General features: G+C 50.2%; 3 protein-coding genes across 4 annotated transcripts in view; 1 reads left to right on the top strand and 2 right to left on the bottom strand.

Annotated features, from left to right (window-relative positions):
* The window catches only part of LOC105990856 (chromosome unknown open reading frame, human C7orf50), a 103825-nt gene that overhangs the window by 28937 nt on the left and 49993 nt on the right, over positions 1 to 24895 (top strand). The gene's annotated exons all lie outside the window — the stretch shown is intronic.
* On the bottom strand, positions 3541 to 7267 carry Gper1 (G protein-coupled estrogen receptor 1). Its single transcript, XM_013023485.1, has 2 exons — positions 7025 to 7267; positions 3541 to 5233 (listed from the first exon to the last, which is right to left on the bottom strand). The coding sequence occupies exon 2, from the start codon at positions 4753 to 4755 to the stop codon at positions 3628 to 3630; it is 1128 nt and encodes a 375-aa protein (XP_012878939.1). The 5' UTR covers positions 4756 to 5233; positions 7025 to 7267; the 3' UTR covers positions 3541 to 3627.
* LOC105990955 lies at positions 14922 to 24761 on the bottom strand. 2 transcript variants are annotated; one of them, XM_013023490.1, is made up of 2 exons: positions 24612 to 24761; positions 14922 to 16642 (listed from the first exon to the last, which is right to left on the bottom strand). In XM_013023490.1, exon 2 carries the CDS (start codon positions 16622 to 16624, stop codon positions 15635 to 15637), a length of 990 nt encoding a protein of 329 aa, XP_012878944.1. In that variant the 5' UTR covers positions 16625 to 16642; positions 24612 to 24761; the 3' UTR covers positions 14922 to 15634. The 2 variants fall into 2 exon arrangements, 1 of the variants encoding a protein (XP_012878944.1); XR_001175342.1 differs by lacking the exon at positions 14922 to 16642 and adding an exon at positions 21413 to 23106.

The raw sequence follows: 24895 nt of genomic DNA, 5'->3' as shown, positions 1-24895 counted from the left end.
GTGGCAGCTTGTCAGCGCTGTTCTTTCATAGTGAGTGATGTCCAATGGTGTTACCAATGTGCCAAAACCGAACATGCATGCTGACGTTAATCTCCCTAGCACTCCAACTCCACTTCTATGCTTTTTGCAGCCATTTGTCTTCTTAGACCACCCAGGTCTGTGCTGCTTTTTTCTCCTTCCGGATGCTGGGGAACCTACATTGCATTTAACTGTCACCACTCTCCTCTCCTGGTCTGGAAGCCACTCCGCCTTGCCTCTGATGACACTGACATATGTGGTGCACTCTGGCTCCTCACCATCTGGGTTTTTCTGACCTTTGCTCCTGATTGGGCTAGGTTAGCACATAGAAGGCACCCTGCCCTTCTTGGGGTCATGTCTGGACTCCATCTGTCCTCTGAGTGATGTTAACATGATCACAGGGTGAGGACTGGCCCACTGTGGAAGCTGGTGTGAGCTGTGGGTGCCTTGCTCCTCATTGTGCCCCCAAATGCAGCCTTCGTTGGGAGTTCCTGCCTGACCTGAGCTCTGTCTCCAGAACCCCTTTCTCCTTCACCCCCAGGCAGAATTCCCCCTCCCTCCACTGCTCACAGTCTTTTCTTCTTGTTTAATTATTGGTTATTCAAATTAGATTTACTTATCTGTTTATTATTGGAATGGACTTGTGGGATCTTATTTGAGACGTTGTAGTTCATATTTCTTAGCAATTTGGACGAATGATCAAATCATCTCAGATTTGGCCAGTTGGGTCTTTTGGGCTGCCTCATGAGACCTCTGCATGTCACTTTATCATCTTCTCTAAGCCTCCATACCTGCAGGGCCTTGTGTTCCAGGTGTACCTGTGACCACCCTGCCCTGCTGGAATCAGCCACGTTCTCTGGGGGCTATAGAGAGCGGCACTGGGCCTGTGCAGCTGCTCCCCTTCTTTTCTGGACTTAATGGGTGGAGCCAGGGGATGTGTGAGTCCCCATGTCTGTGTCTGCGTGTGCCCTGCACACAGTGCAGACATGCTTGGACCCAGCACACTTACATACAAGTGCATGCACCTGCAGACACCTTTTTATGTCAGAAGTCTTGGGTCTAAACTGCTACATTTATGTACATCCCACTATTCTCATGGAGTTCTTGCCCACCCCCGCCTTCCTTAGGTTCTTCCACCTCTGGTCATACCCTGTTCTGAGTTCAAGAATAGTAGCAGGTTCCCTCAGGTGCTCAATCACAGTTCACCAACTTGTTGCAGAGCTGCAGGGAACCACCTACTGGGCTTTGGCTGGGTTCCTCCCCACTTCCTTTAGGACTGAAGGTGTCCTGTAGGGGAGTGCTAAGGGACTGCCTGCCCTTGTTTCTCTCCGGGGCCTGATCAGGGATAGAGGGGTTGGGGTGAGTCAAGAGTTCAGTACAAAGGAAAGTGCTGGAATTAGTTCAGTGCTAACCAACCATGCCTTGGGCACTTACAGTTATGCTCCAGCTCCTTGTAGGGTTTGCACAGCATTAGTACAGAGAAGAGAGTTGGGTTACCAGGAAGCAAGAAGGCAATTAAAAGTTGATTTTATCTTGTGGGGTTTGTGCCAAAAATAATGAAGTAAGCTTCAGCTTCCAGACAAATGCTGCCAGGAGGGCTGGGCGGGCTCTCTAAAAGCTGCTGGGCTTGCTGACCTCAGCTCCAGGGCTCAGACAGGGTGAGGGAGACCTCAGAGGCCCTGGCCGTCTAGCTGCCTACACGCTCTGTGGCTCCCCTGGGCATAAGCTGCCATTCAGCCACTGGCCCTAAACAGTTCTTACTATGGTGGGATCTGTTCCGGTCCCCACCTGCTGGGACTTTAAGGCCAGGTTCCCAGGCAGAAGGTGGTACCAAAGTATATGGCATCTGTCCTGGGCAGTAAGCAGGGTCTTGGGCAGAGCCATCCAGATGGACAGCCTCTGCCCTGGCCTAAAGAAAGGCTAGCAGGGTTTAGAGCAAGACAGTGGCCTCGGCCAACCTGACTGTCCAGGCTGCCCAGACCTGGGAGGACCTCTAGAAGGGCAGATAGGAAACTCTGTCACTCCTTGTCTGTTTCCCCTCCTGTCACAGCTCTAAGTTAACAGGTTGATCTCCAGTTTGTACACATTTAGGGCATCTGTGCATCACTGCTTTTCAAGGTAGGATGAAGGGTGAAGAGCTGGCACCCCATGTAGTTTCAACCCTGCCTCCTTGTCTGTGATTTGGAACATCTTGTCCTCCCACCAGCACTGAGGTCACAATGGAGAGTTAGGGTCAAACACATGTCTTAAAAAAAAATCACCATCAGGTTTCCTAGCCATAACTCTGCCAGTCCTGTTCTGCATACCAACGTGTGGCTGCAAAGGTGGTTGATAAAAAGCATCCTAGGCCAGACATGGTGGCTCATGCCTGCGATCCTCCTCTAACCCTTCCTCCCAGGAGGCAGGGATCGGGAGGATCATAGTTTGAGGGAAGCCTGGACAAAAAGTGAGGCCTCATCTCAATATAAAAGCTGGGTATATGGATACATACCTGTCATCTCAGCCCCACAGGAGGCATAGGTAGGAATAGGCAAAGGCTGGCCCTAGCAAAATTGTGACACACTATTTGAAAAGCAACTAAAGCAGAAAAGGTTTGAGGGTATAGTTCAAGTAGTAGAACTGCTCCCCATCCCCTCTGCCTAGCAAGCTCATGAATGGCCCTGAGTTCAAGCTCTAGTACCATCACCACCACCAACAACAAAAAAGTTTAGCACCCAGAGACAATTCAGCACAAGTGTCAGACAAGACAACACCCTTTCTGGCATCTTAAAAGTGCCAAGCAGTTTGGATGCTGGCCTTGCAGGATGGCCCTTGGGTTTTGTAACACAGTGTTGTTTCTTCGTGAGCAAGGAGCTCACCTAGGGCTGTGCTTTTTCTGCCTCATCTTACCCTTGGAGCAACAACTTAGAGCATTTGGAGTATCAGCACATGACTACATTTTATTGACAGACACAAAACAGCACTAGCCACCATTAGTTTGTCTTTTGGTTTTTTGATCGGTTTGTGACATCATCGTTGGAGAGGCAGATTATCAGCCACACATGCCAGGACATCTCACCACAGCACTCTGTAGACTGCCCTTCACATTCATGGAATTGCCACCCAGCGGGCTGGTGGTGCAGGCAGGCATGCTGTCCTGCCTTCCCTGTGCTCTGGTGTGAAACACTTTGTTCTCATAGGGCCTCCAGTGCCCTGGCAGCCCATGCATGCGAACTCCCACGTCACAGGCATTGCAGTATGTATCCAGTTTGGGTTGGTTTGGTTGAGTGTGTTCTGTCTCCAGACTTCATTTCCTCCTGCTGCAGGTTGGCCTTGTAACACAAGCAGACCCCCATCTTGGGTTTGCACTGGTCAGTGGCAGAATGGTTTCCACTGGGGGCACAGTGTATGGAGGCAGAGCCAGGCAGCAAGGTGGACCTGGGCCCCCTGAGGTCAGACAGCAGGGCCCTCAGCTGTGAGCACATGGACACAGATTGAGACAAGTCAGGATGAAGTCAGGAGAGTGGAACATGGCTCCCCAGCAGGGGTAACCGACTGTGAGGCACTGAGGCCACCCCTCCTGCCCCGCCCCCAGCTCAGGTGTGAGCGATTACCTTTTAGGTGGGCTCTTCACACTGCACTGTTGAGCCTGACATCTGACTGCTCGGCACTGTCTGGGATGACTGCCTTCAGGGCGGCATGGCAGAAGCGGTTCAGAGCCGGCAGCGTGGTCTTCTGCTCCACATACAGCCTGAGCTTGTCCCTGAAGGTCTCCCCCAGAAAACTGTAGATGAGGGGGTTCAGGCAGCTGTTGGAGAAAGCCGCCAGGTTGACAATGTGGCCAGTCAAGGGGTAGGCGTGGCGGAAGGACTGTTTGCATGGTGCGGTCCCCGGCTGCGTACGCTGCAGGAGGTGGACGCTGATGAACACATTCTCTGGCAGCCAGCAGATAAAGAAGACCAGGACCACGGCGAAGATCATGCGGAGTGCTTTTTGCCTCCGTGGCCGCAGTCCCCGGTGCTTATGAGCTTTGACAAGCACACGGATGATGAGGGAATAGCAGAGTCCAATGATGGCGAAGGGGATGATGAACCCTAATGTGATCTCCAACCACTGCACCTCCTTGACGTCAGCAAAGCAGAAACAGATGTCCTCCGTGTGCTGCAGGTGCACAGCTGTGAAGGGTACCAGGGTAGCGGAGACAGAGGCCATCCATATGAGGCCACAGCTCAGCCTGGCATGGTGCTTGGTTCGGAAGAGGCTGGAGCGCATGGCTTTGGCCAGTGCAATGTACCTGTCAAAGCTCATCCAGGTGAGGAAGAACACACTGCTGTACATGTTGATCTGTAAGAAGAGGGACATGAAGGTGCAGAGCACAGCGATGTCATAGTACTGCTCGTCCAGGTTGAAAACCTCAATCAGGGAGTCAGCGACCAGAATGAGGTCCGCGGCTGCCAGGTTGATGAAGTACAGGTCAGGGATGGTCATCTTGTCCCGGAAGCTGATGTTGACCACCAGGATCAGGATGTTGCCCACAAAACCGATGGGGAAGAGGAAGATGGTGTAAAGGCATGAGAGGAAGAGGGCGATGGCATACTGCTGGTGCTCAGAGAGCTCCCCAGTCTGGTTTGCCAGGGCGGTGCCAAGCAGCGGGTGGGACAGGTTGAGGGCTGGGGACGTACTGTTGCTGGCTCCTGACTCTGCACTGCCCAGGTGAATCCCCACACCTACGGTGTGGGCTGGAGATGTCACATCCATGGCTCTTGTGGGTTCTCAGGATTTGCTGAGAGAGTCACAAAAATCAGTGTGAAGCAATGGCTCCATCCTTCAATGCGAGCTGGACATCTGTCCAGCAGGAAGAGCTGTAGAAGAGCCTGGAGACAGTTTGTCAGTCCAGAGGCTAGCAGGGCACTTGGCACATGTGTCCCTGTCTGAGAACCTGCCAGAGGCACACAGAACAGGATTAGGCCATCGAGTAGCACAGGCCTGTAGAAGTCAGATGGGGCAGCATCACAGAAGCATGGGGGAAGGCAGGGAGTCTTGGCTTCACTGTGGTGGGGAGATGTCCCTGAGCAGAAGTAGAAGCAAATGTGGACATGTCCGGCTCCCTCCTCTGAGGGCAACCCTGGTAGCAGGCTGTTTGGTAGGGACAGGCTCAGTCATGGTGCGGGATTAGCAGTCAGACAGCAACAGATGGTATGACACAGCCTCCAGCTGCAGGAGTCCTGGTGAGCTACTGTTGGATGGGACAGGAAATAGGGTTATCTCAGCAGCTGTGGGAGAGAGAAGTGACACAGGAGAAAGGGAACCCAGCTTTGCTGAAAGGTGGCAGATCTAGAAATCTGGAACTGGAACAGTCTTTTCCCTTGCATTAAAGCCCTTTTACCAATGGTAGGACTGAGTTTGGATGCCAGAAACAAAACTTTTTTCTTTACACATAGGATAATAAATAGAAGAAGGAATAAAAATGGTCATTGTTGGGTCGTGTAGCTCACTGGTAGAGCATTGTCTGGCATTCTTGAAGCCCTAGGTTCTATTTCCATGTCTATTTTTTTTAAAAAAAAGAAAAAGTTACTGTTTTGAGAAATTATCCAGGCATGGTGGTACAATCCTGTAATCTGAGAGACTTAGGAGCTGGAAGCTGGAGAACCATTTAGGCTCAAGAGTTTGAGACCAGCCAGGGCAACTTTAGTGAGACCCACATCTTAAAAAAGAATGTGTAAATTTTTATTTAGTCTTTTAATGCATTACTCTAAAACCTAGTGTATTTTCCCACTGCATTTTGTGACTAAGTAGATAAGCTTTGCTGGGCAAGGGAGGAGGACTCAGAGGTGGGGGGGGGAGGGCGTTCCCTGCCACTTTCGAGAGCAGCACCCAGGCTTGCAGTGTTCTCAGGACCACACGGCATGGGCAGAGTCTGTGTGTCAGCCAGAGGGCCAGGAAGGAAGCAGGGAGACCCAGGAAGAAAAAAAAAAAAGCCTCTCATGTCACCCAATCCACCATACTGACCTGAGTTCTTTTCCTTGCTTCCTTTTCTTTTTTCTTTCTTTCTTTCTTTTTTTCTTTCTTTCTTTCTTTTTTTTTTTTTTTTTGGTCAGTCATGGGGCTTGAACTCAGGGCCTAGGTGCTATCCCTGAGCTTGTCAGCTCAAAGCTAGTGCTCTGCCACTTGAGCCACAGCGCCACTTTCGGTATTCTGGTGATTTATTGGAGATGAGAGTCTTACGGACTTTCCTGCCCAGGCTGGCTTTGAACCATGATCCTCAGATCTCAGCCTCCTGATAGTTAGGATTATAGGTGTGAGCCACCGGTGCTGGGCTGCTTTGGGTTCTTATTCACCATCCCTGGCTCAAAAGCGATTTACACAGTTGCACTACTGTCCCAAGATCTCACTAGGTGGCCCACATCTGTGGTGGTAAAAGTTTCTGTGTTTTCCTTCTAAAATCCTAAAATCTGCTCCCAGTACTGTCTTTGTGGGCATCCTGCAAAGAGTCTGCATTTAAAGCAGGACCCCTGGCTTACATTTGTTTTCTTACACTACCTGAACTTGCTGAATGAAGGAGGAGGAGCTTAAACACAAGCACTGACATGGGAATGGGGTGGTCTTAGATTGAGGACCTGTGTGAACCTCCCCTCTCACAGCAACCTCATAGAAGCTGGCCAGCACTTACAAGTACAAAGAGGGCATCCAACAACTTGGTATCATTTTGTTTTAAGCCTGGTTGGTCATCACTAACGTTCTGCAGGAGGGCCTGCAACACCCCCTTCCCAGGCAGCTCTCTAAGCGACACCCCTTCCTGCTTGGGCAGAGTGGGCAGAATGCTAGGCTCCACTGTCTGCTGTGTTTTAGAGACACATAAAGCCCCTGTTGTCCACACCCAGGATGGCCAATCCCAGGCCACAATCCCTGGTGACTTTCCTCTAGAAGAGGGGTGTGGATACTTCTCCCCTTGCCACAAAAGACAGCGGCTTCAGGAAGCCCCCCAGGCAGTAGGGTGCAGGGCCCACTGCAAGGATGTAAATCTTACCTGAGCCAAGGGCTGGGTCTCCCGGAGACATCTGGGTTCTGAGCAGAGCCGTCCCATGTTCCCGCTTGGGAGCTTGCTGGAGGGCCACCCGGCACTTAACTGTCCCAGTGGGTCCCTGGGCACAGTGTGGGGGCTTGAGGTAATGGGAGTGTAGAAGCAGCAGGCAGGGAGGAGGAAGCCTCCCTCGGAGGAAGGGAAGCCTGCCTGCCTGCCTGCCTGCCTTCTAGCCAGAGGGCTCCCTAGAGCGCTCTGCACCCTCCCAGGCTCTGAGAGTGAGAGCCGTCTGGGCCTTTGGCACAGGGCCGGCTTTATAGCCTCTCGGGCCCTGCTCATTGGGCTCTGCTGGCCTCCTTTTAAGGCCCATGTTAACTGTTTCTTTGCTGGCCTCTTTTCTCCCATCTCCCACACAGCAACAAGCTCACTCTGGCTATTCATGTTTACATGGAACTTTCCAGTGCAACTGCTTTTCCTCACCCACTGACACAATTCTCATAAGTCTAAAGGGGTTATAATAGCCATGTTTGTCATTTAGATAATAACCTTTCATCATTTTTTGAAACACTGTTATATTTTTGCTTTAGCAACTTACTTTTTTTCTCCAAATATTTCTTTATTAAGATTGACTATATAAATTTCACAATACTATGGCATAGTTATACTTTGCTAAAGTCACACATTTTAACCTTCACAATGATCATCATTATCTTTTTTTTTTTTCAAGCAGGAAAGCTCATTTATTAACACAGAGCAGGCCTTTTTTAAAGCAAAAAAAAAAAAGCATTGAGTGGCATGGCATTGGAGGAGGAGGAACCAATCACTGTCAAGGTCACACCCTATCATGCACCTAAGTTTCCACGGGCTGGTTACACACTGAACGTAAACCAAATTGGGCTCTGCCCACTCAACTCCCTCTTAGAGCCATCTTTGGTGCCCATGTGCTCTACAGATTCCCCCTTTTTTGTTTTAATGGCAGACCCACCTCCCAATTAGTTATCCTTTTCCCTCATCTGTAAAGGTTATTTTAACAGGATTACATTGGTAAGAATAGCATTGGCCACGCTGGGGGTTCGAGGCAAGTCTGGGGGTCCTGATTCGCCAGACATGGATAGGGAGGGCCCTCGTGCATGATCCAAGAGCCTGTCCCAGTTACCTCACATCCCCATGTAGCACAGTAATAACCATCAGTCCCACCACAGTTAGAAATGTCTAAAGCAGTTCAATTAGTTCCTGGGCATATATAAAAGTCATAGTCGAATGGCCTGAGTGTGGGGGCCCATGAAGATGCACCGTGCGGCATGTGTAGGATTCCCAATACCCAGGGTGCTCCCATGTTCTGAAGATCATCATTATCTTAATCTACAAAGCTTATGAGCTCTATGAAATTTAACAATAAAATTATTTCAACTTGCTGGTTTTTCAACTAAATGCTGGATTTCATTTTTTAACATAATAGAATGTGAATATTGCCTAGAGATTTAAGTTATGACTTTCACAAAGACATTGCAGGAAAAACTTTAAACTCAGGAAGAAGCATTCCCTTCCCTCTGCTCCACAACTACCTGCCCTCTCCACTTGTCTACCCTTCACCCTTCCTGCTCTCCAGCCTGGTGCAGTCAGAGAGTCCTGGACCATATGGCTGTGTCTCCAAGTGCCCCACCTACTGGTGGTTGCCCTTGCTTTAGAGTCTGAGCCCAGGGAAAGCTGCGGGAGAGGCAGGCACAGGTGCTGATAGGCATTGGGATGGGGACCTTGAGTAGTGCCTCTTAGTGTTATTTATAATGGTACCAGAGCTTGAACTTGGGGCCTGGGCACGATCTCCTAGCCTTTTCTTTCTCTCTCTCTTTCTTAATCTCTTTCTCTTTTTCTCTCTTTTCAGTTGTGGGGCTTGAACTCTGGACCTGGGGGCTGTCCCTGAGCTCTTCAGCTCAAGGTGAGCACTCTACCCCTTGAGCCACAGCGCCACTTCAGTTTTCTGGTGGTTAATTGGAGATGAGAGTCTCATGGACTTTCCAGCCTGGCTGGCTTTGAACCATGATCCTCAGATCTCAGCCTCCTGAGTAGCTAGGATTACATAGGCCTGAGCCACCAGTACCTGGCTTTTTCTTGGCTTTTTCAAGTGATAGAGCAGGATTGGTGCTCTACCAGTTAAGCCACAGCTTTACTTTCAGCATTTTGGTGATTCATTGGAGATAAGAGTCTTATGGACTTTGCTGCCTAGGCTGGCTTTGAACTAGGATCCTCAGATCTCAGCTTCCTGAGGAGTTAGCATTACAGGGATGAACCACTAGCACCCAGCTTATTATTTTTTCTTTTTCTTTATGTATCTCAGACTAGATCTCATCCTCCTCCTGCCTCTGCCTCCCGAGCACTATGATTGATTACAAGTGTGTACCACCATGCCTGCCTGTTCCATGTATTTTTAAGCAGTACTGTGTTACCTTTTTTTTCCTCTGTTAGTGGAAAAGTACTAGTATTTGGGGTCCCTTCCAGCTGTAGCCACCCTGCTCTAATGAAGTCACTTTTTGTTTGAATGGCATGATAAAGTGAAGAGCCTATTGGCTCTTAGACAATTCCTGACCAGTTTATGAACTCAAGATGATTCCTGCATTAAAAATGCTTGAGACACCATTTTGAAAGAAATGAGTCATGAGAAAGTACAGCTTCCTCTTGAATTAAATAAATAAAATAAAGCCTCAAGCCCTTGAAATAGCCAAGGCGTGGCACTTAAAAATAGCTGCTCCTGGGGCTCACAGACTCAAGCTCTGGGCTTCAGAACTTGGTGAGGACGGCTTTGGGCTCCTGGGAGTCCCTGGCCCACCATTCGCTTGCCTCCACACTTTTGCCAGGGGATAGCCGGGTGACCACTGCTATATCTGTGTGCTCCAAATGCGGGGCCAGCAGCAGAAAGGCTCCTTAGGGTCTCGCTTGGAGCCTGACCTTTCGTTTAAAGAATTCAGTAGTTACAGGATACAAGAAGCTCACAAGTGTAATCCTAGGTACTCAGGAGGCTGCGATCTGATGGATTGTGGTTTGAGGCCAACCAGGGTAGAAAAGCCCATGAGATTCCATCTCCAAAATAATCAGCAAAAAGTGAGACTGAAGGCATAGATCAAATGCTAGAGCACAAGTTGAGCAAAGCAAGGAAAATAAAATGCAAGGCCCTGAGTTCAAACCCTAGTACTGGCAAATCAACAAAAACTTTTAATAGTTGAGTAATGTATCTGGTGATACTTTTAGCTAGTGCAGGGACAGGGACAGGACCCAGCTGGTGGGCATCTAGGCCCTTTAACTCAGTTGATGCTCTCTGAGTATGGTCTTGTAGAAGGCTGTAGCAAGCTGAGAGAGCTGTTGGTTCCAAGTGTGACATTTGGCGAGGACCTTCTACAAGGTGTGGCCGAGCAGTGCTCTGTGCAGAGTTGGTACGCCGCCCTCCAGAGCTGGGGCCGCTTCCAGACTCAGTTACTGACAGGCCAAGCCCAGGGGTTGCCACTCAGCAACCACTGCCAAAGGGCAGCCCAGGGTGAGTCTGGGTCCAGTATCCTGGCCCCACACCACATCATGGCTGTCTCCAACAAACTTGTTCCATGCAGGATGAATGTTCTTATGGGTGTTTAAGAAGTTAGCCAACCCTTTGTTGCTATTTTCATTTTCTTTTTGTCTTGTTTGTTCATTTATCTGTCTTTGGGAGGTTTAAGTAAGGCAGAGGAACAGAGGGACAGAGTGAACAAATGCAACAGTGCTACTCACCGGACATGATGTTAAAAATGAACTATACAGCTTATAGGTGGGGAGAGGGGAGTGGGGGGTAGGGCAGGGAGGGTCAGAAACTGGAGAGAGTGAGGGAAGGGGTGACATTGTCCAAATAGCAATGTTCGTTACCTGACCTAACTATAACCCCTCCGTATATTATCTTTGTAATAACAATTAAGAAGTTAACCAGCTACTGAGAAGGCAGAGGTAGGAGGATCTTTGTGATCTGAGGCCAGCTTGGACAAAAGCCCAAGACCCTATCTGAGAAACTAAAAGGGAAAGACAAGGGGTGCATGGCTCAGTTCTCAGGGCTTATCTTCAGATGGGGCAAATGGCAGAATCCAGTGTGATTAACACTTAGGTACTTCACTTGTGAACAGTGAATACCGTGTAATGGGTGTGTAGACTCTGGGCCCATACAGTAAAGCTGCTATTCTTGGCTTCAGAAGCCATCAAAGTCACTGAGGCCCTGTCCCCTCATCCCTCCTGCACACAAACTTTGTCACTTTGTAAGTCCTGAGCCAGTGCTGACTAGAGCCCCAATTTCCCCAGTGCTGGCAGTGTCTCTCCCTGCTTTCTTTGTCTCCTGCGCCCAATGCTCTCTTGTGGGACATGGGACAGTCCTGACACTTGAAGGTGACTGGAGTCTTCTTGTGCCTGCCCAATGTGTGGCACTACCCCATCTGGCCATCTGGGATGTGAGGCTATGAAACTCAGCCTTTTATTTTCTTTACTTGCCAGGGCTATCACCTGACCTTCACTTTAGGCTGCATGTCTTGGGCCTCATGACCAGTGCCTGGAGGGTGGTAAACGGTGGTTCTTTCCTCACCTTCTGGCCGTGGGCCTGGCCGTCCCTCGACATGAGTGGCAGTGTATCCAGGTGGCCAACAGGTTGCCCAATACAGGTACCATTTCTATGGAGTGTTTATTTGGGGAAGCGAGCATCAGCTTTCTTATCTGCCCGTGTGGGAAGGAATTTATAGCTCACAGAGCTGGTGCATGGCTGACCACAACACACGTAGCTGTCCTGCTGGCTTCACATATGTTGACTTTTGAGTAGCAATACCTGCTACGTGGTTGCTGGGAGCCTTCGGGACATTTCCTCTTATTCTTGAGGGGTTGTGACAACCAGAGCTTGGTGTGTGTAGTTCACAGATCTGCTGGTGTCCTGGGCTCTTTCCACCAACCTGCAGTGAGAGCTAAGTGATGTTACTTGGAGCCTGCAGAGGCTGGGGCTGTGGTAGCTGCTCCCCACCCAGGATCACCTTATTGCTGGAGACAACCAGTCTCTTCTGAGAGTTGTTTATCAAGGTCCTAGGTGGGTCCTGAGACCTGGGGGTCGCTCGATGCTCCAACATTATTGCCCTTCCCTCTTCCTCTTCTCCAGTGAGAACTTTTTTTTCTTTTAAATGTTTCCTGTTTCAGCCCCCTGTAAGCTTTTGTTTTTTGTTTTTTAAGAGGATCCTACTGTTTGAGAACTACCAAGGCACATTTTTGCGGTTGGGTTTCTAAAATTACTCCCAGGGCTGAAATGCTTAGGAACTCAGTGTAGCTGGCAGCTCCAGGCCTCCCAGACCAGCCCTGCAGGCAGCTTTGCCTCCTTGGGCCTCTGGGCACCTGGGTCTGCATCTCAGCTCACGAGGTGTTGGCAGCAACTAATGCAGAGTATTTTTCAATGAACTGGCCCGGAGCCACTGGAAATAGGGCAGATACAGGGAACAGCTGCTGTCAGACATCCAAGAAGGTGAGGCCCTGTCTCACCACTTCCTGTCTGGGCAGCCTCAGTCCGCAGCTCAGGGAGGCATCCATGCAGAGACATAGAAGCTGGCTATGCTGAAGGAGCTGGGATTGCTGGCATGTAGTCCCAGGACAGGAGGCCCCACTTGAAGAGAGCCCCAGAAAGTTGGAGGCAGTCTGCTGGAACTGGGCTGCATGCTGCACATGTAAGTGAGGGTCCTCAAGGCTGGTCTGGCTAGAAGCAGAGATGGCTAGCCAGCTCCACACTGAATGGTCTCACAGCTACCAGAGGGCTGCTGGCTGTCCTCATCTCTCCAGCCAGACAGCATAGAGCTGTGAACATGCATGCATAAATCCATCCTCCATCATAATCACAATGCCTGACACTGGTATGTTATACAAAAAAGAGGTTTATTTCAGGTCACAGTGTTCTTTTGTTCTGTTTTGTTGCTGGTCCTGGTCCTTGGACTTGGGACCTGGGTGCTGTCCTTGAACTTCTTTTACTCAAGGCTAGTGCTTTACTACTTGAACCATACATACATAGCTCTACTTCCGGCTTTTTGGTGGTTAATCGGAGATTAGTTTCGAATTTAAGTCTGCCCCAGGTGGCTTCAAGCCATGATCCTCAGATCTCAGCCTCCTGAGTAGCTAGGATTACAGGTATGAATCACTGGTGCCATGCTTAGGTCACAGTTTTGAAGATTAAAAGTGTAAGATCCAGGGGTCCTGATGATTCAGCCTTTGGTGAGGGGCTCCTTCTCTGGGTTATGTCACAGTGGAATGTGTCAAGAGGGAGAGATTACATGGCAGGCCTGGAAAGTCAGGTTGGAGCCTGGAGTGGTCTTCTACTGGACCCCACTTCTTAACCATCTTACCTCCAAGTCACACACTGGGACCAAGCTTCCAGCAAATGAGACTTGAGAGACACAACTCAAACTATATCCAAGTGTATGACAGTCAGTAGAGACCCAAGCTTAGGTGTACAGGTTAAGTTGGCTCTAAATATAGACATCTATAGACCTTGACAAGCTCATAAAAGACCTTGAAGTTCATAAAAGGCTCTCAAAAGAAGTTGCTTTTCTTGGTGCTCATGTGTCACACTTGTAATCATACTTACTCAGGAGACAGATCTAAGGATTGCCATTGGAAGCTAGCCTGGACAAGAAAGTCTATGAAACTCATATCGACAATTAACCACCAAAAAGGTGAAAGTATTGCTGTGGCTCATGTGGTAGAGCACTAGTCTTGAGCACAAAAGCCCAGGGACAGTTTAAGTCATAGCATAAGCACAAAATTAAAAACAAACAAAACCCACCCTGTGTTGGCTGGGTGTCAGGAGCTAATGCCTATAAAGCTCTTTGAAAGGCAGAGATCTAAAGGATCCTGGTTCCAGGCTAATGGACAAAATTTGCATGACCCCCACCTCAACAGAAAAAGCTGGATGTTTTGATGAGCATTTGTTATCTTAGCCATAGTTGGAAACATAAGTAGAAGGATCGAAGTCTAGGACAACCTGGGCAAAAAAGCAAGACAGTACCTTAAAAAATAACCAGAGCAACTGGGTGCCAGTGGCTCACACCTGTAATCTTAGCTACTCAGGAGTCTGAGATCTGAGGATCATGTAAGAGACTTCCCTCTACCAGAAGTAGAGCTGTGGCGCAAAGTGGCAGAGTGTGAACACAAAAACTGAGGATCAGCGACCAGGCCTTTGAGTTCAAGCCCCACTACCCACAAAATAAAATAACCAGGGCAACTTTAGCTGGTGGTATGACCGAAAGAGCAAGAGCATATCTGGTAAACATGATGCTGAGTTCAAACCTATGTTGGGAGAAGCAGCCCTGATACTGTCTTCTGTGTGTTGATGCAGGTAACAGGGTCTACCCATTGTCTGCCTGCTGTGAGTGTGTGGATAGACCTCACATACACACATGCCACATTAAGGTTGCCACGGAGGTGAATAAATAAGTGGAGGGGGAAATATCAAGGGGGTCATTTGAAAGCATTTAGAAATGTCCATAGATCATTGCTAAAGCCACCTACTTGCCTGGGATCCAGAATCCTTTTCCTCTGAAGGAATCATGCAGATATGTAAACATCAACAAGAAAGCTTACCATAGACATTCTTTTATTCTTTAGTTACAGAATGTCATTAAGACTGAAACTAAGCTGGGTGCTGGTGGCTTACGCCTGTAATCCTAGTTACTCAGGAGGCTGAGATCTGAGGATCATGATTCAAAGCCAACCAAGGCAGGAAAGTCTGTGAGACTCTTATCTCCAATTAACCACCAGAAAACCGGGAGTGGTACTGTGGCTCAAGTGGTAGAGCACTTGCCTTGACATAAAGAACTGAGGGATAGTAGTTCCCAGGCCCCGAGTGCAAGCCCCACAGCTGATCACCTCTCCCCTCCCCCCAAAAATACCTGAAACTACGCAGCCATAGATTTCATAAAGGCCTTGGTATAGGTCTTTACTTAACAAAGTCTTGATAAAAATCCAGTGGGAATGATGGGTAGCAGCTGTGGACACAAACGTTTAGAGTTCATGCTCTCAACTTGTCCACAGACCTTCAGATGGGAGAATGCATGTGCTACCCTCCCACAGATTAGCCACAGGGTGTCCCTACCTATTTGCTCTGGGACACTGTAGGCACTGGGTTCAGTCCCGCTGTTCCAGGGATTCTCAGTGAGTAGGTGACAATCACAGAGCTACATGGTGATGACAGATGTGAAGACAGAACCTCTTTGTCCCTGACCAGATTTCCATCGCCCAGACACCTTGGCAGTATTGGGGGGTTGAACGGCAGTGGCATGAGGAGCAGCACATGGTATGGCCTAGGGGTGCTGGAGAATGTCTGTGCTGACTGGTGTCTCTTTCTGTCACTTGGCTACGACAGTGCTGGGGAAGATGTCAGGCTGAGTGTGCAGCGCCCAGCTCCTGCCCTCGTCATTTCGTGCTTGGGTGTCACTCATGGAACCATGGTGCTTTTTCATGGACTGAGTAGAAGGCCCTAAAACCACTGTCTAATGAACTTTCCAAGCATGCCTACATCCCTGTGGCATCTCTGTGAGTCTTTCCTGAACACCTAGAACAGGCATGGTGTCCATCTGTCTGTGTGGTTTAGCCCTAGCTTGCCACTCTGTGCAGGGAGACGCTGTTGTCAGCCTCTTGTCCTCTACATCTCTGGCTGAGGTGTCCCAGGATGCCCAGCAGTGCAAGCCTGCAGGGCTTGTGCAGGAGGAGGGTGGCCAGGGCGTTGATGCAGCTCTCCCCAAACAGGACCAGTTCTGCCAGGTTCATGAGCAGCTCATCCCTTGGGGAGCCAATGTCCCTCTGCAGCTTCCGCCTGGCCCGCTGGAGGAGCACTGTGTTGTAGAGGAGTCGGCAGGCAAACATGTTCAGAGCCACAGCCAGCACCACACCGCAGGCAGAGGCCGTGTCCCTCTGGGCCGGAGCTGCCCGCCAGGTTGATTGGGTGGCACATAGGACCAAGAGAACCAGCTTGAAGGCCAGGGCCAGCCCGAAGCCCAGACTGAACTTGACAATTTCATATTCTGGCCAAGTGGTCAGTGGGTCCACCTGGCACAGGGTGGTTCTGTGCAGCTCTCCGGATGTGCCCAGCAGAGCCATCATGATCAGTGAGCTGCAGATGGCACAGCCCCCAATGGCGGCCAGGCCTGCTGCAGGGTTCAGGGCACCCTGGCTTCCCAGGAGTAGATGGCACGAGGAGCCTGGCAGAAGGGTTGGGATGAGCATGGCCCCCTGCAAGTACTGGGCAGTGAAGTAGCAGACATTGGCGAAGAAGGACAGGACCCCACAGCCCAGGTTGGTGGTGTGCATGTAGTTGGGCCTGCTGGCAGTGCTGAGTGACAGCAGGGTCATAATGATGCAGGTGACAGTGAGGCCCAAGAGCTGCTTGTCCAGCACCCCCAGCTTGGCTCGGCTGCGGATGAACGTGATCAGGTTGAAGAGACCAGTGGCCAGGCTCAGTGGGATGCACAGAACCACATACACATGTGTGCATCTGGAGATGACGCTCTGGACAGCGATGACATCCTCCACAGCTGGGGACACGTGGCTTGGGTACTGGATCCAGGACATGTTGTGGGAGCTCATCTTTGAGAGCTGACACCCCTGTAACGGAAGCATGTGCCACATAGTCACAGGCTGGCCCCGCCTTTGTGTCAGCATGTGTGGGCTCAAAGCTTTGTCTCCAACATGCCACCCTGCTGCTGAGCCCATGGAGCTGTGGCCAGTGCCATGTACACAGCATAGGGGACTCTGTGTGTGTGTGTCTGTGTCTGTGTCTGTCTGTGTCTGTGTGTGTCTGTGTAAAATTCTGTCCCAAAAATTCTGTCCCACCTTTGAACAGCCCTGCCAGTCTCACAACCTTGTCCTCATCACTCTCAGCCACATCTAAATGCCACTGCTCAGGGTAAGGAACAAGGGTGTGCCCTGTGAACAATCTCCTGGCGATGGCTTCTGTCTCCCAGAAGCCCACCAGGAGCAGAGTTCTGGAAGTTCTTCCCTGAGTCATCAGAGCTTCCTGCACAGGCTGGCCCTGGCCTCTGGCCCCTGGCCCCTGGCAGAATCGCCTAGAATCCACATTGGATGCAGGCAGGGCCTAACTCTGCATTTGAAATCTGGCTGTGAGTCTGAGAAATTCTGGGACATGCTAACAAGTTGGTCCTTCATTTTGGAGCTCTTCCTACTCAACACAGACACTGGGGGCTCAAGGAGCAGCATGGTTTGCTGGCTCTCTGGGCGTTGTCAGGCATCCAGCTCTTTGAGCTGTGGATTACTTTATTACAGTGAGCTGTAAATTCCTGGGTTTAGGGCTTTAAATCACCATGCTGACAGGCTTACACCATCTTTGGTCAGTGAAATAATTGTGTTTCCATACAATTGTCTCCTCCTTTCCTTTAAATTTTAACTAAATAGTAGTTGGGGTTGGGAGATAACGTTGCTGTTTATTAAAAGAAAAGAAGGCAATCAAATTGGAAGCATAATTTTCCTGGGGTACCGAAGGGATGGGCTGCTGGTGTGGGTGGGCTCAGCCCATGGGTGAGGAATGTGTGTGCACACGTGTGTACTTATATGTGTAGGGGTGTTTTGAAGCATAGCTTGCTCCTGGCCAGCCTGGCAGATGCACACAGTGTGGCTACAGATTGTGTACAGGTGGTTTGGCAGTATGGTAGGAATGAACAGCTGTTGCTGGCTTATCACCCCACTATGGTTCTGTGCATCCTAAGCTCAGCCATGTACCCACAGACGTGCTTATTTGATACACAGGCAGTTAACTACCTAGTGTGCTGGGTGTTCGCATGTCCAGGTCTGGCCTGGGCTTTTCTGTGACTTGGTCATGTCATCCATTACCTCCTGTCAGCTCTCCTGCCTTCAGGTATCTCTGCAGCCTCATGCTCTCCACCTTTCTGCTCACCTGCAGACCAGAGGTGCGACCCTCTTACGGGCTTCTTTCCTTTCTCTTGAGCTGTGGCTCAGGCATCCTCCCTGTTGTGCTTTCTTGTTTCTTTTTTTTTTTTTTTGGAGGGGGGGGGGTCTGGTCATGGGGCCTAAACTGTGGGCCTGGGCACTGTCCCTCAGCTCAAGGCTAGTGCTCTACCACTTGAGCCACAGCGCCACTTCCAGCTTTTTTTGCTTATGTGGTGCTGAGGAATTGAACCCAGGGCCTCAGGCATGCAAGACAAGCACTCTACCATTGAGCCACCTTCCCAGCCCCCTGCACTTCTTGTTTCTAAAGGTTCTATTAGGGCCTTTGAGAACTGGCACTTTTTAAGCTTCAAGATTTTTATATTCCTTGAAGATGTCTTGAAGCTTCTTTTGATTTCTGTCTTTGGCTATCTCGGAATACAACATATTGAGTGCCCTACTTAAACTTCCATTCAAAAATTACTGACAGATGAAGGCAACTTGCTCTGAAGTATGTTTGCTTTGGCTTTTGTATGGCCCCTTGGGTTTCCTGGTGTCGAGCAGGAGGCTCCTACCAGTCCAGAGTGCTGGCTCTCAGGGGTGACGTCTGTATACCTGGCCATATTAACCCCCTTGCCAGCCTGGGGGTGTCTGGAGAGGTTTCACAATGTAATTCCTTGTGTCTTGTTTTTTTGTTTACTTGTTTTTTAGAAACTTACCCTCCCTCCTCCTAGTTTTTTTTAAAACATTTTAGGAAATGATTTTCTGTCATAACAAAGCCCGCATATCCAGGAATAGGAATTTGGGGCAGACTTTGTTTCTGGCAATAAGCCTTGGAGGTTCTTGGCTGGAGGGACTGATCTGCCACTGCCTGCACCTTGATACACTCAGACCATGTGGTATGGGGGGAGGAGGAAGAAGAAGAGGGGGTCTTTAGAATAACTCACTGGCCTTGGGAAGGGTACCTGCTCATGGCACAGTGTGCTGGCCTTTGGACTCATCTTTTTGCTGTTGTTCTTTTGATTTTGGCAGTACTTTGGATTTGAACTCAGGGCCTTGAACTTACTACGCAGGTGTTCTATTACTTGAGACTTTGGTTATTGTTCAGATAAAGCTGACCTTGGACTAAGATCCTCTTACTTACAGTTTTGGTGTAGCTGGGATAACAGATGCTAATATAACATATATATTAGTTAAGAGTGGGGGAGGAAGCCAGGTGCCGGTGGTTCATGCCTGTAATCCTAGCTACTCAGGAGGCTGAGATCTGAGGATCACGATTCAAAGCCAGCCCGGACAGGAAAGTCCGTAAGACTCTTACCTCCAATAAACCACTAGAAAATCAGAAGTGGCACTGTGGCTCAAGCGGCAGAGCACTTGCCTTGAGCTGAAGAGCTGAGGGACAGCGCCCAGGCCGAGTTCAAGACCCATGACCAAAAAAAAAAAAAAAAAAAAAGATTGGAGGAGGGTCTCACAAACTTTTTGGCCAGATTAGCTCAAACCACAATCCTCCTGATCTCAGCTTCCAAAATAGCTAGGATTACAGGTTTGAGCCACTGCTTGGCTAAGGTAATTGTAGATTTTATTTTTGTTTGTTTTTGGTTTTGATTTTGGAAGGGGGTTTACTGAGATTTGAACTCAGATTTTGCATTTTGGGGGTCCCCTTTGATGTTCTGGTGGTGTTTTGGTACCTCAAGGCCAATCTACCTTTCATGCTATAGACACTCCCTAGGTGTGTTTCTGGCTCAAGACGCAGCAGTGAGTTGTGACTATTCTAATTCACCACTACTTAAGGGTTAGGTGGCTTGGAAATGAAGAATCATGACTAGTCTGAGAAGAAGATTTTCATCTCATCAGTACAATGGGAAGGATCTGGGAAACAGTGTTGTGCAGATGTCAGTCTCTGTCCACAGCTGGTCTGTGCTGAGTGGACAGTGTGGTGTCAGGTGGTGTGTCTGTGGATCTCCATGGTTAGGAGCTGTCTGCCCAGCCCTCCGGTGTGGCTGTAGCCTGGCCCTGAGTGAGAGCACCTTGCTCTCTAGGGCAAGAGGGCACCTTGTTCAGTGCTTAGAGCTCCACTGCAGCAACTTTCTGCCCTCCACTTGCCACTTGGGCCACTCCGTGTGGAGGCTCAGCTTAGCTCCTGGGTCTCCTGCCTTGACTGTGTGCACTAGAAGAGAGGAGAGAAGGCCACGTGACTGCTCAGTGGTGGGCACTGGGCATAGATATCACATGGCACCACTCAGGCTCTCCATTCTGCCCACACCTCTGTCTACATCCACGCTAAACCCCTCCCCAGTTGATGTTTTAGCACAGTGTAGTCCTGTATATTTGTTTAGGGCTCCTCAAGGCACAGTAGGACCCTCAGCCCCATGCAGTACCGAGCCCCCTGTGTGTGCTGCCCTGGTACAGCTGATCACCCCGTGCTACCTAGAGGGCCAGACCACAATCACACATTGTCAGGTCTTGGTGCCAGGCTTGCCTGCAAGGCCCCCTGGCCACTTCTTTCCTTTTCTTTCTTTCTTTTTTAAAATTTATTATTGTTTTGTGGAGGTCATGGGGCTTGGACTCAGGGCATGGGCACTGTCCTTGAGCTCTTTTCACTCACTGCTGGTTTTCTGGTGGTTAATTGAAGAGTCTCATGGACTTTCCTGCCTCGGTTGGCTTTGAACTGTGATTCTGAGTAGCTAGGATTATAGGTATGAGCTTCCAGCTCCTGCCTTTCCTTTTCTGTTTTCTTTTTTTTCCTCTTAGTGTGTATGTGTGCATGCTGGTCCTTGTCCTGGGGCTTGAACTCTGGGTGCTGTCCCTGAGCTTTTTTGCTCAAGGCTAGTGCTCTTACCATTTAATTCACAGCTCTATTTCTGGCTCTGCTGGTTAATTGGAAATGAGAGTCTCACAGACTTTTCATGCCTAGGCTGGCTTTTAACCTCAATCCTCAAATCTCAGCCTCCTCAGTAGCTAGGATTTCAGGCGTGAGTGGCCACTGGCTGCTTGTTGACTGAAGAGACTGTGTAACTAGAGCACACAGCACTGATCCTCCTGGGCCTTGCACGGGTTGCTTCTGCTGCTCAGTCTCCTGGCTCCCTCTTCTGGCTCCCTGTATCCTGGGAGCTTCTGGGCCTTGAAATTCTCTTCTCCAACATCTCCCTAACTCTAGAACCACAGCAAGTGAGTGATGGAGAGGGAGAGTGACTGGAGCCTGGCACCTAGGTGGATGGCATCCTCTCTTGGCATCATGCCACATGCCAGACCCTGATGGGACACTTGGAATTTGGTCATCTACTCAGACCTGGGCTTCCACATGAGACAGGTGCTGCAGCTACAGTCTTGCTTGCAGTGGTCATAATGAGTCACTGAGAGATGTTCGTCTTTGGCTCACCAGCTAGTGGACACAGTGACCCAAGTCAGAACCTAGATAGTTTTTGCTGAGAACTTGGCACTCCTTTTTTTTTTTTTAATGGCTCTTTTAAAGAACTTACAGTGACACACTTTTTCCTTGGTGGGAACCATGGAGGACCTGATCATACAATGACTGTAACCACCACATAAGCAAGAGGAACAGTCCCCTCGCTGTCTCCCACCCCCCATTAATACCCAGCCCCTTCATCTATCTCTTCTGCCACCACCAAGTGTCCATTTTCTATTCCTGAACTTTTACTTTAGAGTAACACGAGATGGATCTGTGTGCAAAGCTGCTGCAAAAGCCAGCTTTCTTTCTCATGGGGCATGATGCCCTCCCTGGCACGTGTCCTCTTGCTGAGTACGTGGTGTTGGCCTGTGCTGGCAGGTATGCGAGGTTGGTGTCTGCAGGCAGCAGTGGCTGCGGTGGGCCTGCTTAGGAGGGTACATGTCCTTGCGAGTGGCATTGCTGGCTCCTGCGGTCATCCTGGCACTATTGAGTCTTCCCAGGCAGCCACACCATTCTTCGTTCCTGCTGGAATTATACTTTTAACTCCAGAAAAAGCAAAGCCCCAGAATTCCTGGCAGAGGGTTGGGCACTCCATGGCAGCCATCCTCAGGCTAAGAACCAGGGGCTCAGAGCCACTCCCAAGCCCTGAGGAAGGGCTGCTGAGGTCAGCCTGGATCCCTGGGGTGCTTCCCAGGGCCAGCGCCTTGAGAATGCTCTGTCCCTCGCAGCAGCTTCAGGCCCTCCAGATTCCGACTGGCTCCTGGACACATGGGCTGGCTCTAGTACCAGTTGCTTTCCCAGAGTTAGGGAGTGGGAAAGGAGGAAAGGGCAAACCATACCCCTGTACAGCTCCCAGCGAGGCAGACACTTCTGCCTCCCCCAGACAGGCCAGGGTCTCATGCTTCACCCCACAGCTCTGTTACAGACCGCTGAATGTCCATCCTTCAGGAACTGTGCAACCCCTGTCCAGTGCACCAGTTGGAAGGTCTTCTGTGCTTTGCCCTGGTTTTTGCCATCCTTACATAATTTGTGCCAGGTCAGTAATTACAAAGTCCTTCTCTGTCTGGACTGAACCGTTTTGGAGCTTTTGCTCTTACAGATTGTTTTGCATTTGTGCAAAGTCTGCAGAAATTTGGTCAGGATTCTCCACATGATCTGAGGGGCCCTACGTGCAAGTGGCCTGGTGGTGAATGAACCTCAGCCACCAGGCAGGGGCCATGAGCCCTACCAAGAAGATCTGCCTGTGGCCCCACGGGTCTAGTGAGGTACAGCTCAGTTGTTTCCCTAGCCCCAACCGAGGGCATTGGCAGTCGTGTCACTCAGTTGTGGGGGAGGTGGCAGGGGCTGTGATCAGGATGGAGCGCACAATGGCATTAGTGGCAGTCCACTCTGCTTACTCTGAAGCCCTGCCTTCTTGGGCAGGACTTGGCCAAGAGCTTTTGCTGTTGGCCCAGTCATGTTTCCATTTCAGTCTCCCTGGCTCCTGCAGGCAGAGGCAACTTCCAATGACTCACTGCTGTTCTGCATACGTGGCCTGATGTCCTACGCCCCCAGCCCTTGGCCAGCTCGGTGTGGAGTAGCTGCAGAGGGGCTTTAGACTGACATCCGAGTGGTGTATGGGAGCCGGCCAGGGCCATCTGCCTCTGGCTGTGACCCATGAGTCAAGGAAGGCAGCGTAGGAAGTCCTCAGCTCCCTGCTCCTGGCCTCCCCCTGGTGGTCCCAAGGCTATTTGTTTTCAGGGACTATTTGAGTCTCTGCCTAAGATGTGAAAAATAATCTAATGAAAGGAGAAAGATAACAGAGCCCACTTTGCTTTTCTGGATCTTCTGAAGAAGACATATGTGTCACACATAGACTGCTATACACACACTGGACACATGCAAATACACATAAATATGCTGTGTACATATATGTGCATGCATTGCCAGGAAACACAAACACAACTCTGCCTACATGCATGTACATACCTGGTCAACATACCCATACACCAGGAGCACAGCACTAACGCATAGCTATGGAAACACATGACCCTTGCCTGTGGTTGGCTCAGTGTGGTAAGAGCCAGGTTCTCCAGCCCTTTCCCACCCAATCTTCACACGGTGTCTGCTAGTCCTGGTGTCCAGCAGTGACCCGGAAGAAAGAGCAGCATGGGGCAGGGCCTGGGCTGAGAACTGAGGGGCAACCCTCGCTCTGCATGAGCTGCTACCTATCGTGAGGGGTTGTGTGGGGCTGTGGGTGGACCCTCGCCCAGCAGCCTGCCCTCTGTAGAACCCACAAGCCCTGCTGCTCCCTACTTCCACTGCCCAGCCCTTCCTTCCATTTACTGGCCCCCTGGCTGGCTGCTCACTTAACAGGTTTTGATAGAACCCTGAGCTCCGAGGGCCACCTGGCTAGGCAGACTCAATGTGTTTGGCCAAGCCCTGTCCTGGGCAGCCCAGAGGCTGAGCTGGCTGTTGCTTCTGAGCAAGCACATTTCCTGCTGGTCTGTGGGGGCAGCGAGGCCAGTTTCACACATGCTTGTTTTTGGGCTGATGACAAGCCCTGGAGTGCATTATGGAGCATCCCAGGGAGCTCTGTCCAGTGGCCTTATGAAGCGAAATGGACCTGCATGTGGGGGCTCCAGCTAGCTCTATTTCTTGCCCTCACTCACAGGGACACTACTGTTATACTAAAGTATTGGGAGCACAGAGCCTGTATTGTGCGGAGGCTGGCCAGCTCCCTTGTCTCAGGAAGTCCAGCCGCAGCTCCCACAGGCTCCTCCCTGCCCTGCCTGCCAGTGTCCTCTGGAAGGAAAAGTACACGTCTGGATGCCTACCTCACCCCACCAGAGCCAACCAGCAGAATCCTCCATTACCATGTGTGCATTTCAGATGTGCTGTGTGCTCTGCCAACTCAGATCTGTGGGATTTTTTCTACAAGAAGACCCAGCACTAGTTACTTATCTGGCAGCTCCATTAATGCAAAGTCTGACCCCCAGAAACATTTTCCAGCCCCTCTGGGCACCCACTAGAGCCTCTCAACCTCTTTTAGTGCGATGTTAGTGCCTGCAGTCATCTCCACACAAAGCCTAGAGCAACAGCTGCTTTTTTTTTTCATATGACAACCAACCTGTAGTGGAAAGTTTGAGTTCACAAAGAAACTTCCCACCACAGCAGCAAACTTTCTCTAGGCCTCCCCATCCCCCAGCCAGTGCTGATTCAAGAGGTGGAAGCCAGGATGGATGGCAGGTCTGCCACCTCCCATAGAGGTGGACAGATGCTTACCTGTGCCAAGGCTGCTTCTGCTGCCTGCAGATGGACAGCTTGTGTCTCTTCTTTGGGATGGAAGGAGCTCTTTGGAGCCAGACTTCTGCTCCTGGCCTAGCTTCTGCTGCTCTACTCGCTGAAGCCAGGCAGGCACAGAAATCTACAGTTCATAAGAAGAAACAGGAACTGGCCTGAAGTCATCCAAACCACACACACTGGGTTTAAAGTAGTGTATGGTTTGGTCACATGACCACACACATTCAAATCTCCCTGTACTGGATGGAGGGGTGACGTGTGCCGAG

Source organism: Dipodomys ordii, unplaced genomic scaffold (assembly GCF_000151885.1).
Source record: "Dipodomys ordii isolate 6190 unplaced genomic scaffold, Dord_2.0 Scaffold68, whole genome shotgun sequence".
Taxonomy (NCBI): domain Eukaryota; kingdom Metazoa; phylum Chordata; class Mammalia; order Rodentia; family Heteromyidae; genus Dipodomys; species Dipodomys ordii.
This window is presented reverse-complemented; position numbering and strand designations above follow the sequence as displayed.